The sequence below is a fragment of the Octodon degus genome, unplaced genomic scaffold, assembly GCF_000260255.1.
Source record: "Octodon degus isolate 3935 unplaced genomic scaffold, OctDeg1.0 scaffold00039, whole genome shotgun sequence".
Taxonomy (NCBI): domain Eukaryota; kingdom Metazoa; phylum Chordata; class Mammalia; order Rodentia; family Octodontidae; genus Octodon; species Octodon degus.
In genome coordinates, this window is record NW_004524615.1 from 360,677 (window position 1) to 377,687 (window position 17,011).

Here is a 17,011-nt window from a genome sequence, read left to right on the forward strand (position 1 = left end):
GCAAGGGCAGTAGTACAGAGTCCCACCAGTGCCTTTGGACCTCAGCTTCCAAAGAATCGTTAAGAACAGCAAGGAGGCCTCAGAAGCCATGGGGAGGCCAGGAATGTGCTCCCAGGATCTAGGGATGCTGGGGACACAGTCATGAGTCTCGTGGGGTGCTGGGACTACACTCTGGGGATCATAGGAGGTAAAACTTCCTCAGGTCCCACACAAGCCTTTTCTTAGAACCTTCATCTGAGTGGTCTGCTAGAAGGTATGGTGCTCGGCTGGCAGGAGATGCTCCTACACTACTGTGTTCCTTTGTCCCAAAGTCCAGGGATTTAGGGGAGAAAGACTTCCTCAGGCACCAAGGCTGGTTCTACAGAATCAACTAAGGACAAAGCAGATGAAGGCGGCATGAGGCAAGTTTATTACAGCCCAGGCATCACAAGAAAAATGGGGCCCAGAAAGCTTGGGAGCTGAAAAATTTGGGGGCCATGGGATTTTGGGGCTAGAAGATTTGGGGTCCATAAGACTCGGGTCTCTGAGACTTGGAGCTTTTGTGTGGGTTTGCAGAGGAGGCGCTGGGGCATGAATGGGGAATAGCGAGGGCTACGGGAGGCAGTGGGATATGATGCTTATGGTATCAGGGTGTGCCACCCCTCACGAAGAGCCCCTCTTTCATGATGGGGACCCTGGAGCTCCATCTTCACATGGCTGTGGCTCCATCTTCCATCAGTGGCTCCCAAGATTCTTCAGCTCAAAAGAACAAATAGACCAAGACACACTCTTGGGATGTCTCTCCAGACCCTTTGAGACTAAGGTACACACTTGAGGTACATTCCAGCTCTCCGGCTCCCTCCACAACTCTGGTCCACCAACTCAGCCTCTAGCCAGTTCTGAGTGTGCTCACCTGCTCCCGTGTGAGGGGTCTCCGTTCATGCTGGAGCTGATGACCTTGGGACCCTCCCACCCCATCCCACTGGAGCAGAGCTTGGACGTTCAGCTTTCACAGCAGGTTCGGAGGCTCTGCTGCAGGGCCAGGGTGCTGACTCATCTGAATGGCAGAGGACCATAGGGCTGAGTGCAGGGGCAGCAGTCCGGTGGATGGTGGCCCAGCCAGTGGATAACTGATCTCTTTGAGTTGAGCAGACATGACACAGACCTCAGGAAGCCCTCAGCCTTTGGAGCAGTGTTGACTGTGTGACCAAAGCTCATTTTCACTCTAAGCAAATGTCAGGAGGATAAGAGGGCCAGATGGGGGTGGCCTCAAAGGGACACACATGCACACTTCCTGAAAGGAGGCCGGATGCAGGCACAGAACAACGGCTGGTCAGTAACAGGAGGGGGTCTAACAGAGCAACAAAGGGCAGGCAGTCCCTTCTAGCTCAGTGGCTCTGCTCCCCGCACCCTGGCCTGGCCTAGCCTGGCCTGGCTGAAGACCTGCCCAGAAAGGAGGATGGGCATGGCCTTCCAGAACAGTCTCAGTTTGGATGTTGGCTGCAGAAGCAAAACTTCTAGAGGTGGCTTTAACACAAACAAATAAACAAACAGTATTCTACTCTAGCACCTCTGCGTCAGGGAGCATAGGGGGGTGGCTTCTCCCCTGTAAGGAAGCAGGCTGGAGTGCAGAGTGGTGGGGCATTGGGGGGGCACCCGAAGCCGGAGCTGCACTGCTGGGGAGGCCAGGCATCCTCGGGTAGGGAGAGCTCAGCAGAGGGCTGTAAACAAACAGAGGGCAGCCTCATCAGCGGGGCACGGCCCAGCCAATTCCCAGGACACACACGAGTGTCCCCCAGCCTACCTGAGTACCAGTTCCTGAGCTCCATCTGCGTGAACTCTGTTCCCAAAGCTTCTGGGTAGATGCTCCAGGGAGGGCTGCTCATGCCCTCCTCAGACACCCTCAAACCACTCAGTCTAAGACCATTAATATCTCAGCAAAATATGATGGTTATTTTTTTTTTTCAAACAGTGTTTTGTTAACTCACTAAGTTGTCGAGGAGGACTTGAACTCATGATTCTCCTTCCTCTCTTTATAGCCATACACCACTGCAGCTGGCCATAAGAATTTTCAGTTAGCTGATTAGAAGTGTTCAGCTGCTGTCTAACATCTCAGTGCAGGTAGGTTTCAGAGGCAATTAGCATTTAAATCAGCAACTCTTAAGTGAACAGTCTAAACCTATGCATTTTTCCACCCGTGGGGACCCATGGAATCTCTGGGATCATTCTCTCAGGTCTGTGGGCAGTGGCTGGCTCTGTGCCTTCCCCAGGGTCCAATCTGCTCTTCATTGAAAGTGAGCAGCCTCGCAAACCTCACAGTAAACTCCCTGGAACCACTGAACAAACCAAGAACCACAGAGTAAACCGTGTGGAACCATGGAAAAATCCCCAAGAATCATGGGGCAAATCAGTCCACAGACAGCACCCCACCAGGCCGGCCCTGCCCAAAAGAGACCTACGTGACATGGACATCGCTTGTATCAACAGGACCTTCTGGGTTTCACCAACTCCGCCCCTTCCTGCCCTTCACATGGGGAAGCTGCAGGTGATTCTGAGGTTTAACACCACGCTCAGAACAAGCCCAAGGTCATCCTCCTCCTGGTCCTGCACTGATGTCAACAGTCACAGCTCCGAGGAAGCACATGGCACCTATCTGATCCTCCTCCTCCAAGAGCTGGTGTGGCATTCCACTTCCACGTGTGCCAGCACCGCAGGCTGGCTCCGCTGTCGGGGGCAGGGGTGTATCCAAACCTTAGAAGGCCCTGGAGGCACACAGAAGGGATCTCTGGGAGACACGGCAGGTGCATCCAAGCACAGATGGTGGCCCCTGGACCACCGTCCTGAGGCCCTCAGGCAACAGGCAGGAGGAGGGGCAGGTGGGACTGATGCCCTGCCTTGAGGTTCCCCCGTGGGGCAGCAGATGTTAGCAAAGGCCCATTGTGCAGAGTGGCCCAGTACTGTTCCCAGCGAGCGCCAGGACCAGCAGGGTCAAGCCTCTGTGTGATTCGGGGATGTGTCCATGGCTGCCAGGCGGTGTGGCAGCCATCAGGTCCTGTCCCATCAGGCCAACGATTCCACGTCCTGTTCTGGCCAACTCCTGAGCAGAACGTGGCATGGCCGTGACGACGGCCCTAAGAGGGTGGGGAGGCCAAGCAGAATGGTGGGAAGCGCCAGGGAAGGCAGAGGCCCCAGAGCAGGGCAGCCCTGCTGGTGTCACCACCACCTAAGTGTGTGGGACCAAGGAAGGGGTGCTGCAAACACTGCGTCACTTCCTGAGCTTAAGGCGGTTGTGCTTAAGTAGGAGACTCCTACTTAAGGTTGAGGCAGATTGAACCTCAAGAGCCTCTTCTTCCCTGGCTCTGGAGTTGCCCAGCCCCACCATGATGCTTCATGGGCACAGCTGGGGAGCTGCCATGGCAGGAGACCAGACCCTCCCGACCTTGCCAAACAGGTGGCCACAGCCTAGGTCTTAGGTGCTGGGGCCACACCTGCTCCAGCCCCACATGCCACTGGCCCTCACTTCTTCAAGGACATGGAGTAAGCACACTGCCTGGTCATCTCTGTCCCAGACAGTCAGGGCTGGATGCCAAAGAGTTCCCAACAGTCACCTTTCTTCAAAAGGCCTCCCTTCTGTTGTCCTCACTTAGTAGACACAGTACCTCTTGAGGGACACCTGAAGATGTGACTTCAAACACAGGACAGCAACCCATTGGCCATATAGAGAGACACTGATCATGTCTCTCCAAGGGTTGCCCCATGTGGCTTTGGGCCTGGTGTTCCTGGTGCCCCTGACATAGCCATGTGATCAACTTCTGTCAGACAGGAAGCCTCGCCCTGTTTGGACTGGGCACCCTCCAAGTGCCCCCCGAGGATACTGGGGGATGTCTGCTAACAGTTTGGTTTGTCACATCAGGGTAACAGTTGGACCCTGTTCTGTGGCCTATCCTGTGGGCAGGGCCTATGATACCTGGAAGGTAAAAAATCTGAATGACCGTGGGAAGGTCCAGGGGTGTTACTACGCCATGGAATGAGCTGGGCCTATTTCACCCTGGGCCACCAGCACAAGAAGAAACCAAAAGCAGGGGAAGAAGCGGAGGAAGCACAAGAGGCTGTCTGGCCTGCACCCTGCCCAACAAGCCCTAGGCCCAGCAGTGTCAAGTGAGTAAACCCTACACAGTCATGTCCTTGCTGTAAACCTCATTGGGTGTGGCAGACCTGAGGCTCCTCCTCCACTCTCTTTGCACTCGATCTCTGGCCACCTGGCAGCTGGCTGTGTGCTCACACAGGTCTGAGCAGGGCTGGCTCATAGCTGATCATTGGCAGAACCCATCAAGAACCCCAGGATAATGACAGCAATGAGTCTCCAATACACATCCTCTATGTGCCCCTGACTCCCTTCTCCCTACCACCTGGGCCACAGAGGTAGACCCAGGTCAGCAGAGGCCTTCTCCATATGATCATGGCCTGCTCACATGACAACTGTCACCTGGACACCCTGGCCACCGAGTGACGCACACCTACCTGAAGAGGCAGGGGATAGGACGAGCAGGTAGGTATGGCTGTGGGCGAGCAAAAGCCAGTGTAGGCAAGGACCTGCTGGGCAGGGTTGTACAGGATCTGAGGTGGAGATGCCGCACCGTAAGCCAGCTGTGACAAGGGGACCTGCTGGAGAAGGAGTGGTGGGCATGTATGACCTACACTCAGATGTGAGAGCCCTTCCTACAGTGCCCACAAGGACATCCTGACATTGCACTCAGACTAGGAGCACCTCTGGGGGCTGGGGAGCTGGAGAGGCAAGTGGGATAAGGAGGAGGGCTGGAGTGGAATGCAGGGTCTTCAGGCTTGGCCATGGTGTCCTGGGAATAGGAACCTGGGAGGCAGGGGCTGAGCACCAGTCTGAGGGCAGCCCAGGCTACTACTGAAAGTGGCATGGCCCAAGCTCTGGGGCACAGGACCAAAAGCCCCCAAAGATCCAGGCTGCTGCGTCGGTGGGCTCTGCCTGCAGGCTATGGTCCCCGCTGGGCCATGCGTCATAGGGTGAGCTGCAGTAGGGCATTCAGTTCAGAACAGACAGACACCCTGAGGGGACAGAGAAGGGGATCCCTCCTGCCCAGCCAGTCCCCAGGGGGTGGACAGCAGGCAGGACTGGGGATGGGCTCAGCCTTCGCTGCTCAGGGCCCAGGCTGAGGGGCTCAGGAGATCAGAGGCTCACAGTACATTCCTGGAGCTTAAGCCAGGTTCTATGCATGAGTGGCCTCCACATGACTACCAACCAGCTCTAGAGCTGAGCTTGGTTTCCTAGAGGGGTAGCATTCCCCTACTTCTGGGAATGGAGGGAAGGTTAAGCCACTCCTGTGAAGGCACAGATGGGCCTGCTGCCACAGAAGCAATGCTGAGTGACGGCTGCCTCCCAGCAGGCTGCAGAACACCTTGTCTATCTGTAGAACCCCAGACCAAGAGCTGCTGGCATTCTGCAAGGCACCACTCACCATGTCCTTGAAGGCCCCCAGCACGGCAGCAGTGATAATGCCCACGCATAGGCCCAAGACGTTCAGCACCGTGGAGACCCAGAGCAGCCGGTAAAGATGGACCACATCCTGACAGCTACGAACGCCCACAAACTCGTAGTAGGTGGGAGACAGCTCTGCACTGCACACAGGAGGGAGAGGCAGCATCAGCCATGGGCCAGAATGAGGCCTGGTGGCCACGTCAAGGGGAAGGCCAGGCCAGTCTGAGGGCCAGGGCAAGGGCAAGTGACCACCCTGAGGATCAGAGCCGGCTGGAAGATGACCCTGCATATTATAACTGGGCCAGGCACCCCTGCTACGTCTGCAGCCATCGCCAGGTGAACTGACCATGGCTTACAGAGCTATGGCCAGGCAACTTGGTGTCCTGGACCGTGGGACAGGGGACAAGCCCTGGGTAGCACCAAGCTCTTTCCTACACGGCACAATCTTTGGGGTACAGCAGGCCTTCATTGCCTGCCCAACAGGCTACTCTGTCCTTCAAGGCTACTGAGTAGGCTCAGCATGCCCCTACAGCCACAAAGCCTGTCTTCCCTGGGCGCCTTTATGCACCCTGTGTCCACTGCCCTGTCATCAGGCCACGGAAAGGCATTGAAGCTAGGCATTGAGTCCCTGCGAAGTGACACCAGGTGAGAGCTAATATCTGGCCCCTGTCTGTGCCATGCTGGGGAGCCTGGAGAGGTCACCCCACCCTCTTGGTCTGGGATGGACTGCCTGTCCTGTAGGTCTGAATCTCCATGCAGAAAGCAGGTGACACAGGGACAGTGATCATCTTGGAGTGGAACCAAATACCTTAAACTGACAGCTACCCAAGGCTGTCCCAGCAGCCACCACCAACCCAACCAGGCCCAAATGGCAGCCACTCAGGGCTCAATCCCAACTTCCTGGGGAGAACAAAGAGGCAGTGCTGGGGTTTCCACAGTGCAGGAAGATGCTGCTCAGATGGGTCTGGTGGAACTGCCAATCACAGAGAAACCAGCTGGCTCAAGTCATGGCAGGTGTTCCTGCAGGGCCCACAACTGCACACAGATAGGGACCAGGGTCCAGGAAGGGGCAACCATGGGCCACACAGGCAGGCAGAAGTCACACGACTCGTGCATGTGCAGCAAGGCCAGCCCTGTCACTGGTGCTCAGTGTGCTGGCTCTGTCCCCTTCCACCCAAGGCATGGCACCTCCACAGTGTGGAACCCACCTGCGTTTCGTGAGGTGGTCAGGCAGGACAGTGGATGAGCCAGCCCATCTGTTTCATGCCAGAAGATGAGCAAGTACACAGTGCTCTCATGGACCACCTTACCCCATGGAAAAGGTGCTGGGGTCCCTCCTGGTTTGGATGTTGGGGTTCCTGCCCTTAGAGGGCACCCTGGCTTGCTGTTCCCAGCAGGTGACAACCAGAGGCCAGGTCAGGCTTAAATCCCTTCCAGCCCATGCTTTGTGTGCCTTGGAGACAACTCAACATCTCTGATCCTCTGGTTTCCCACCTGTGAATCTGCATCAGAGCTCACTGCAATGCTTTGGGAACAGAGCAGGCAGGGAAAACGGCCATGGAGGCCATCCACAGCTGTGCACGCATGCTACACAACGTGTGGCATGCAGGCGCCACTCACCTCTCACACGTGTAGAGGTCACAGCAGTAGCAGGTGTTGCTCCTCACCTTCAACTGGCACTTGCCTGTCAAGGAGTAGCAGGTGACCTGGGGAGAGGGACAGGTGCAAAACAGTGCAAGGGCCTGTCTCCCAGGGGAGGGGCCTCAGGTCAGGACCCTCCTGAGGGGCCCTGTGTTCAGCCCATTAAGTCTTTCCCTCCACACAGATGTGGGACATCAGATGGGAGTAGGAGGCTCATGCTGTTCCTGGAGTCTCATTCTGCTAGAAAGCAGGCAGAGTCACACAGCGGTCATCCATGGCCAGAAATCTGGGTGTCTTTGAGCAGCGCCAGGATCACCCCAGAGCTTCCTGCCGTGATTAAGCTGGTGAAAATGTTAATGGAAATCCCCGGAGCTGGACTGATTAATTGTGACACTATGTCACAGAAGCAAGTTGAAGCTGTGGTTCCAAAGAAGACAGGACACTGAAATGCCAAGGCCAGCACACCCACAGAAGGGTGCTGTGAATGTCACCACTCATGGCTGAAAACAGGGCAGCAAAAACCGCTAGAACAAAGACAGATGCACTGTGACCAGACACAGATGCTAGTGGGACTGAGGCATTAGCCAAGGAAAGACCAAAGGGCTTACCTCGGTCTGGTAGACATCATACAAGTACCCTGTCCCACTGGAGTAGAACTGGCACCTTTCCATGCTGAGAGGCCTCAGTTCCTAGAAGGAAAGAGATGCAGATGGTTGGAACCATCATGCCCATTGCAACCTGCATGCCACGGCCTCAGACTGCAGCACAGTAGCCAGCGTCGATCTGAGCACTGGGACTCCTGCATCCAGGAGGGAGGAGAAGCCTGAGGAGGAGCCCCTACACCCACCTGCTGGGGCCAACACATCTCCACCAGTCAGCGTAGGGCAGAGGAAGGAGATGGTCACCTGGCTGCTGAGGGGTAGTCTACAACCGTACCACAGACGCCTGGGCCTGTTTCTCCCTAAAATGAAACAACATTCTACTAGGATGGTAGGAAGGATTTCAGACTAACTCATTCACCCAATCAATCAGCCCGTTCATCCATTTACCTCTATATACCCAGCTTCCACACATTCCCATTCATTCATCTGTCCATCCACTATCCATTTACCCACACTCATCCATATGCCCTGTCCACCCATCCACCCATTTATCATCTGTCCTTTCATCATCCACCCATCTGTCCCTCCATGTATCGTTTGTGCACCCATCACCCATGTATCCGGATGTATCCAGGCTTCCATATTTACCCATCTGCCCATCCCTTCCACTCTCCCTCCATCTCCCACTCACCCATCTATCCACCCACCCTTCCTTAGCACCTTGTCCAAGCAAGGTGGAGCAGGTGGAGCAGGTCCACATCAAATGACATGACAGATCTCCTGCCTCAGGGGATGCACAGACCAGTGAAGGGCCAGGCCAGTGACCACGTGATTCCAAAGTGCATATAATTGCTAGGGTGGAGGACACAGAAATCAAACCGCCATGAAGCCATGTAATCTGTAAAGGAGTAGAGACTCCAGTCTGCATGCATTTTATGACTGCACGTACTTCCATCTCTTTCCCAAAGCACTGCTACTGCTGCCCTAACAGCGAGCCTGACAGTCACCATCCCACTGGAAGTTGCTGGGTCTATCAGAGTCTGTAGGCTCAGCCCTGGGACAGACAGTGTCACTCCTGGGTAGGTGCTGTTCAGGAAGACAACCGTGGTGGGGTGTGAGTGCCCTACTCACCATGTGTCGAGCTGCAAACACACCATCCACAATGGCGCAGCAGAAGGCGGCCACCACACCAAAGCTGATGAACACGATGGCTGCCACCAGCTGGAAAGAGAAGACAAGATCAAGGATGTGTCTCACATGCCATTCAAAGCCCGTTTAAGCCAAATCCTCTCAGGACTGTCACTAGTGCCCTCTGCGCGTCTCAGGGCAGCCCAGAATAGAACCTCCCAGCCCACTCGCCCTAGGGTGCTCCCATGAGCCTTTCCGCTCAGACAAGGACACACAGGGTCCCCTCTGCCTACCAGGCACACAGTCCCACACTTCACAGCTCTGGGAGGGACCTCAGGCCTCGCTTCCGGCACCGCACGCACGCACGCACGCACGCATGCACACAGCGTACGCACTTCGCCTCTGAAGCAACTGAGTACCCTCTGCGTCCCTGCACAGCCTTTGTTTGCTCCGGGAAAAGCTCAGCGCTAACAAGACGGCTGTTCAAACAGTTCGCAGGTTCTTCTGCTAAGCTGCTACACAGCCCCTAAAGACGGCCTTGTACAGACCGTGGGCTTGCACATGCGCGTGTCGACGGGATCAACTCTTCCAACGGCACGTTGATACAACGTGTTTGCAGAGGACGCATTTAGGCTTTTTGTACTTTGCAGTCGAGAGTCCGATGAAAACACTCGTCTAGCTCGTTTGTTCATTCCCTCCTATCCTGAATGACATGAAACTTGATTTTTTTAAGGTCTGACAACATGATGGGAAAAGAGAATCCACTTTATTCTGGTTTGCACTTCTCTATTAATGAGAGTGGACCCTCTTCTTGCATTTGTCGGTCACTTCTTTACATTTTTAAAGCTTTCTTGTGAAACAATTCCAGATTATCCAACACAAAAGGAAACTAGTTCCTAGAGCCTCTGCTCCCCCTTCACTCAGCTCCCCACTGTCACCACCTTCAGAGCCACACCATGACCTCCCACACAGCCGGAGGCAGCTTGTCCTAGACACACGGAGTGGCCAACATCATCCCCACGTTTCGTGGAGGTGCGAAGCACACCACATCTCTAGCTCGGGAAGCCAGAGCACGGTCCCCAGGAACGTCAGTGGGGACCTCAGGCTCATGGCGCACCCACACTAGTTCACGATGCACTGGGACCAGTATCTGTATGTGCTCTCTCCTGGCTCTAATCTGCTCTTCCAGAGATCACTGGCAGAGACCTAAAGAAGGGGGCCCTCCAAGAAGGCTCTGCTTCCCCCTACCCAGCCCTGTTCTCCCAACCCCAGGGATCCCTAGGGGCACTTTCTCTTCCCTGTGTCCTTGGCTCTGTGACTTTTGCATGGGCCCGTGTTATGTCTAGGTGTCCCTCTAAGCCTCATGGGATCATAGGCAGGGATTTGGGGAGGTGACTGGATCATAGGGCGCTGTGCTCATGTTGAATTTGCCCTGATGAGTTTGTAGCTGACTCAGGAAGAGGCGCCCCCTGGGGGTGTGGCTTGCAAGGTCCAACTCTCTTCCTAACTCCCCCCTTCTCTTTCTGCTTCCTGCTTCCTGTCCTCCATGCAGGGAGCAGCTTTTGTCTTCCAGGCCCCTCTGACAGGCTGTCCTGCCTTGAAGCCAACAGGCTAGAGACTAAAACCTCCACAACCTAGGAACCAAACTGAACCTCTCCTCCTTTAAGTTGTGAATGTTGGATAGTATGTCTCAGCGACATGGAAAGTGACTAAGCTGCACTCCCTAGACCACGCCTTTGCCTTCTTCCGGGAGTCCAGTACCGCACCTGCCTTGCCAGCACACTTGCCAGCCTGGGCACACTCATGCCTCCCATGAGCAGTGTCCTGCCTCTGTGCTTTGCTGTGGGATCATCATAGGGCCAGCATCCTAACCCAGCTTCCCAGAGTGCTCAGGGCCTTGCTGGGTGTCCCACAGCTCTCTGCGAGGATCCACAGCCACAGCCCTCACCACCACTCAACATGGCCACGCTGGTGGGTTTTGCTGAGGTGGCGGTGATTGATGGTTCTTCAGTAAGTTTTAGTTTATATTTCTCTAATTGTAAGGTTGAACATCTGTCACATATTTAAGGAGTTCTTTTTCTTTTATTTATTTAGTACAGTACAGGGTCACAGGGTCTCACTACATAGATTGGACTCATAGTGATTCTCCTGTTTTCAGCCTCCCAAACGCTGGGATTACAGGTGGGTGCTACCATCCCCAGCATGCCCTGGGGGTAGGGATTAAACCCTGGCCCCTGCGTCTGCCTAAGCAGGCACTTTAATCTGCTGAGCTATCTGGCCGGCCCATGGACTTCTTATAAATTACCTGTCAATTCCATGTCCTCTACTGGGCTTTGGGCCTTGGTCTCACACAGAGATGCATGTAATAAGTCTGTACACAGGTAAACATGCATGTACGTGTATGCAGGAGCTGTGTACACAGGCACACATGTGCAGCCACGTTGATTTTGTGCTCTGTGCCACCATCTCTGACTCATGACCAATGCACAGTGTGAGCCATAGGCTTGACTCCATCTACCTTGGTCAGCACACCACTGGGAAGGTCCTCTCCTCCTGGGCCGGGGTTTCTGACTGCCCTCCTCAAGCTGCCACTTGAGAGGACAAGGGCTCCTGGCAATCACCTGCAGGAAGAGGTCTTCAGGCTCTCCCTGCATGTTATCCTGCAGGGACCGTCACCCACATGTCCAATTTCACTCAGAGTCAAGTTACAGGGGTGCACCATAGGATCCTGTGTCCAGGGATGACATTTGTGCCACCAGAAAGGCGTGTCCCCCACCTGCCCAGCTCACCCTCTGCAGTTGCAGACCCCCCCTTAGGCTGTTCTGTGCGCTGCACTTGGTTGCGTGTAGGGCTTCCTCTGCCGTGTCCTCTATAGTTGCTGTGTTTGTTCCCATGTGTCCATGCACGTGTATGTGTGCGTGCTACTCTGTGATGTGTGTCAGTTTCCATGCCAACTCCAGAGGGGCAGAACCATGTCTGGGCAAGTTAGGGTGCTGCTGTCCCTGTGTTCTCCCCTGAGACCCCAGAGAGTGTGGGCAGGATGTGGATGTGGCAATGTGACATTGCTTGGAGCCTCCAGGGGCCAGTGGTACTCATTCCATGGCACAGGACATCACCCAAACTGATGCAGTGGATCTGACACAGTGGTGGCCAGTGGCCACCCCTTGGCTGGCACCCAGTGTGAAGACGACACAGCCAGTCAGATGCATCCGGGTCACCCATTATATCCGCCATCGCCCAGCAACAGTGAGAGGGACAAAGATCTTTAAAATGCCAAGAATGCAACCATCCCCAAGCCCCACTGGACCAACCAGGGAGCGCACTGTCTCCATCATCAATGCCTCTGTCCCTCCGACTTCTTCCTGTCATTCAGCATCAACACATGAACATAGCCGGCCTCACTCTTCTCCCACCCCTGAAAGATCTGGTTAGCACACTGTGGGCCTGGAGGCCACACACATGGGAAATGGATCTCAAGCCAGATCGGGAGCCACATGCAGAACTGGCAGTGGCCAGCTGTGAATACATTGTCACATGCTCCTGCCTGGGTCCCTGAAAATCACACACAGATGGAGGTCAGAGTACTCACGCCTTCACACCTGCACCACAGCCACCCAGCCCTGGTGGCTTTGAGTCACATGGCACCTTCTGAGCAGGTGCACTCCTCATCTGCCTGGTCTGCTTCCTCCCCATACCAGCCACCTGAGCCCTGCCACCTGTCCTCTCCCTCCTCAGAAATCTGGGCACTGTGAGGCAGACTCCACATGACCCAGTATCCTGAATTCCCATAAGGCAGGGGCCGCAGAAATGATCCTGGCGTAGCTCAGGAGGCGCACGGCAGCAGTCAGCAGCTGTCCTCTCCAGCACTTCCAGGGTCTCAGGAGATGACCCACCTCCACCCTGCCTCAGTCCACTCTGCTGGGAGTTGGGCTACTCTGCCCCTAATCTTTGTAGGCAAATCTCCCAGGGCCTGAGAAATCACACAATAGCAAGGCTAGAGTCCCATGCACTCAGCACCTAAGGAGCAGAGAGCGTGACCTTCCTGGCCACAGCACAGGCCCTCATCCTGTAGGGGGCATTTTCAACCTGTAAGTTACTGTTCCTCAGTCCTGTTGGTTCTTCTACATCCACATCAGTGGATTTTAAATCCTGACCCGCAAGAGTTCTAAGGTTTTTATATGTCTGCATGCCTATATATGCATACATGTGTGCATGTATGTGCATGTCTGTATGGACATGTATACTACATAGAAGCATGTGTTTGTATTTATGTGCATTTGAGTGTGCATGCATATACATTTGTGTACACGTATGTACACTGGCCGGTGCATCGGCATCTAACAGCCTTTCCTCCCACGGCCTCATGGGCTGGCTGGACTGAAACACCATCGTGAAATCCGTAACCTGTGAGTCTGGGAAGGAGCAAAAGCCGCTCATTCAGTGGTGCAGAAATCAGAAACTGACCCCACCTGGGGCCATCTGGCATTGCTGGGGAATAGCCTGATGAGGGCCGAGATAATGGAGGTGCGGCTCTGATGATTAGATTCTGCCTGGAGTCTACGGGGGGAATTCAGGCGCCAGGCGGCTGCAGGAGGGGTTTACGCTGGCAGTGTCTGCAAAGAAGCCATGGGAGCAGAGCAGGCTCTGCCCTGAGCTGACATTGCCCACAGCAGCCTGGTGCTCGAAAGCACTCGTACCGTCCTGTCTACCTCTGCATGTGCTCACAGTTTCCCATGGCTCTAAGATGAAAAAAAACCCACAAAACTAAAACAAGCATCTGGACATGCCTGGGGTGTGGTAGTTTTCTCTGTAGCCAGCAGGGCCCCAGCTGGAGCCCAGCCCTCAGTGGAGGGGGCGGCTGCACTAAGTAACTGGGGGCTCTAGAGCAGGCAGCCCCATATGGCGAGCCCTGCACATTCCATGCAGAACCTGGTAGCTCCCCCAGTGCACATGGCAGCAGCTGGGGCTCAGGACCTCCTTGTCCCCAACCGCACCACATTAATGATGATGTCAAACTGGTCTGGGAGCCTCATCAGAGTGAGGCTGTGGCTATCATGAGAAGTTAGCCTGGCACTTCCCAGAAAAAGGACAGTAAGGTGGGACAGGAACACACTCGGCCCTCTAGAGGCTCTGAGGACCCAGTAGCAGGCCTCCACAGTCCAGAGCTGGACCCACTGACCTAGCCACTGCTGTCCCTTCTGGACTCCTGTTGCCCACTGGAAAGCCCACATTCCATCCACCAGAGCCAAGGCCCTGGCCTGGCCCCACTCACCAGGAAAGGTGAGAGTGGCTGAGGTGACATCTCTGTGTAAGCAGAATAACTGCCAGAAATGACTGTTCAGGGTTAGAGATGAACCGTAAGCAATGAGGGTTCAGGATTAGAGATGAACCCTAAGCCGGAGGCCACAAGCAATGTAAAACAAGAGAGAAAATGAAGCCCTTAAGAACAAAACAAACAAAAATGGATCTAACAGAGAAAGCTCAATGCTGGAAGAGCGCTAGAGCAGCGGTGCAGAGGACCCCAGACACAGAGGCCAGGCTGGAGCCGTACTTCCTGCTTCAGTGCCCGCCATCCCCGACGTGTGCACTGGTGCAGGGAGATGCGCATACTGAGGCACGGGCAGAGCCAGGAGTCCAAAAGTAGACCCGCCACTGGTGTCTGCTGCTGTCCACAAAGACAGACACGAGGCCACTCAAGAGAGACACCAGCGTGTCAGAAAATGGTGCTCAGACAACTGGGAAAGCCCAAAGGATGAATCTGGATGCTTCCCGGTGTTATAAATGTAAGTTAGCTCAGCATCAAATACTTGACAGAAGCACCAAGGCCAGCAAAACCTAAGGAAACACAGGCCAGTCATTGTGCCCTTGGACTGGACACCTGACTCATGGAGGTGCTAACAAAAGCTGGAGAAAAAGGGGGAAATGTGCTCATTAATGTCAAAGCTGAAGACCACTACACTAAAAGGACAATGATGTGTGCATGGAAAGACGACCCAGCGAGCAGGAAGCATAGATTGTGTGTTTGACGGGCAATTTGTGTCTAGGTACTCTGGTAATGACAGAAGAGCAGCAATCCAAACAAAAACAAGCAGAAGATCAAACAGATGTTTCCCAGAGAGAAGCAGGAGACCTGATGCTTTCAGTCACAAGGAAAACACCACGCAGGCCTTGAGAACACAGCAGATGCGGCTCCACTCCAGGTGCCGCACACTGGCGAGGAGGGAGGACAGATCCCACTGCCCGTGGCGGCATCGAGTGGGCAGCTGCCTGGAAAAATAGTCTGAGAGCTCCTCACAAGCCAGATTCAGCTTATGTCCTGCTAGTGATGTCCTCCCTGGGTGTATTCCAAGAGAAAGGAAAGGGACAGTCCACACAGACCCCAGCCCACCTAGGCATTTTATTTTATTTTATTTTATTTTTTATTTATTTATTTTGGTGGAACCGGGGATTGAACTCAGGTCCTTGTGCTTGCCAGGCAAATGCTTATTCTACTGAGCCATCTCCCGGCCCCTCACCTAGGCATTTTACATATGGCTTCTAAGCACATCACAGTAGCTAAGCAACAGAGAAGACCCTCATAGTCATCATCTGGGGAGCAGAAAGGGACATGTGGGACTGACTACCACCCACCCCTGGAAAGGAAGGAGGTTCTGACATACCACAACATGGCAACTTGTGCTCAAGGAGGGAGGAAGAAACAAAAGGCACCTGGTGTGATCCCACCCCCAGGTCAGCCCACAGCAGGAGCTTTTGGACAAGGTGTGGCATGGCATTGAGGGCTGGGCAGAGCTGAGCTGATGCCATGATAACAGGTGTCTTAAAGCCACCTGCGTGGGATGGCACTCCTGCCTGAAACACACCAGGACCTGTGGCACTGGGCCTGTTCAGTGGGCAGCTGCATAGACACGAGCTATGTCTCATTAACACCTCTCCTTCAAATGGAAGGGTCTGGAATTGGGCCTTGGGGACCAGGAGGCCCATGCGACTCTACACACTACCCTGCACCCAGGTGCTCTGCCCACTCCACTCCCCCACTACAAGGTCTATGTGAATCCAAAGGTGCTCAGCTTTGCTGTGTCCTGGGACCCCAGGAGGCACATCCCCAGGCAGCCAGGTGGGAGAGGACAAGCCGCTTCAGCCCCTGTGTGGCCCTGTGCTACGAGCCAGCCAGCCTGCCCAGGAGCTCCTGCACCTACCATAAAAGTGCAGCTCACCCTGCCACACCTCGTCCTCCCTGGGATTCAGGCAAACTCACTGCACCAGGTCAGGTCACCTAGCACAGTGTTGTTTTCTCCCCTGCTGCCAGAAACCCTGCCACTCTCTCCCTGGATGGGATAGGCCAGGCATCAGAGCCAGGGCCATGTGGAGCACAACACATCGTACCCTGCTCACTCCAGCCTTGTGACACAGTCAGGTGACAGCTGGCAGCAGGGGTGTGGAGCTGAGGCAGGAGCAGGACAGCCACTGTCCTGATGGCTGCCACGTGAACTAGCCCTGCTCTACCAAGCATCACCAAAAGAGCAGACACCAGAGCCAACAGCAGCGACACTCTGAGAGCCCATGCACCGCAGGGGTGTCTGGACTTCCATGCCATACTTCACTGTCCCAGACCAGGTACCTCCTGCCCTCCCCTCTCAGTTCCCAGTCCGGCGGCTCTGAGCACTGAGGCAGTGTCAGTATGCTCACTCAGACCACAGTGGGCGTGGCCGGGGGTGGGGAGCCTCCTGTGGAAACTCAGCTGTGTCTGCAGTGCCCTCCCACCTTGGAAGAGACCTGTCTTCTTACCATTTGTCTTCTGTTCTCCACCAGGTGGACGCCAATGATTCCCAAGAAAGATCCAAAGCCCAGCTGAGAGAGGAGAAACAAGAGGAAGGTTTTTATCACCAGCCAGTTGCAGGCCCTGGAATCCATCTCCCTGCAGGGCCTGACACTCAAGATGCACTCACTCCTGCTGTGCTGAGCTGGCCAGGAGCACAGCACAGCACCACCTCTCTCCTCCGCTGGCCAGGAGCAGAGCCCAGCACCACCTGTCTCCTCCGCTGGCCAGGAGCAGAGCCCAGCACCACCTGTCTCCTCCGCTGGCCAGGAGCAGAGCCCAGCATCACCTCTCTCCTCCACTGGCCAGGAGCAGAGCCCAGCACCACCTGTCTCC

At 55.0% G+C, this 17,011-nt stretch overlaps 1 protein-coding gene across 7 annotated transcripts in view; it reads right to left on the reverse strand.

Moving 5' to 3' along the window:
- Window positions 1-386: 386 nt before the first annotated feature.
- The window catches only part of Tmem255b (transmembrane protein 255B), a 23,173-nt gene continuing 6,548 nt past the window's right edge, over window positions 387-17,011 (reverse strand). For 2 of the 7 annotated variants that reach the window (XM_023715237.1, XM_023715236.1), the window contains exons 3-9: window positions 16,645-16,707; window positions 8,863-8,952; window positions 7,738-7,818; window positions 7,109-7,194; window positions 5,469-5,628; window positions 4,501-4,641; window positions 1,907-2,741 (exon numbers count right to left, since the gene is read on the reverse strand). In XM_023715237.1, the coding sequence (XP_023571005.1) occupies window positions 2,595-2,741; window positions 4,501-4,641; window positions 5,469-5,628; window positions 7,109-7,194; window positions 7,738-7,818; window positions 8,863-8,952; window positions 16,645-16,707 (768 nt within the window). In that variant the 3' untranslated portion in view covers window positions 1,907-2,594. The other 5 variants (XM_023715238.1, XM_004631150.2, XM_023715241.1 and 2 more) reach the window with 5 other exon arrangements.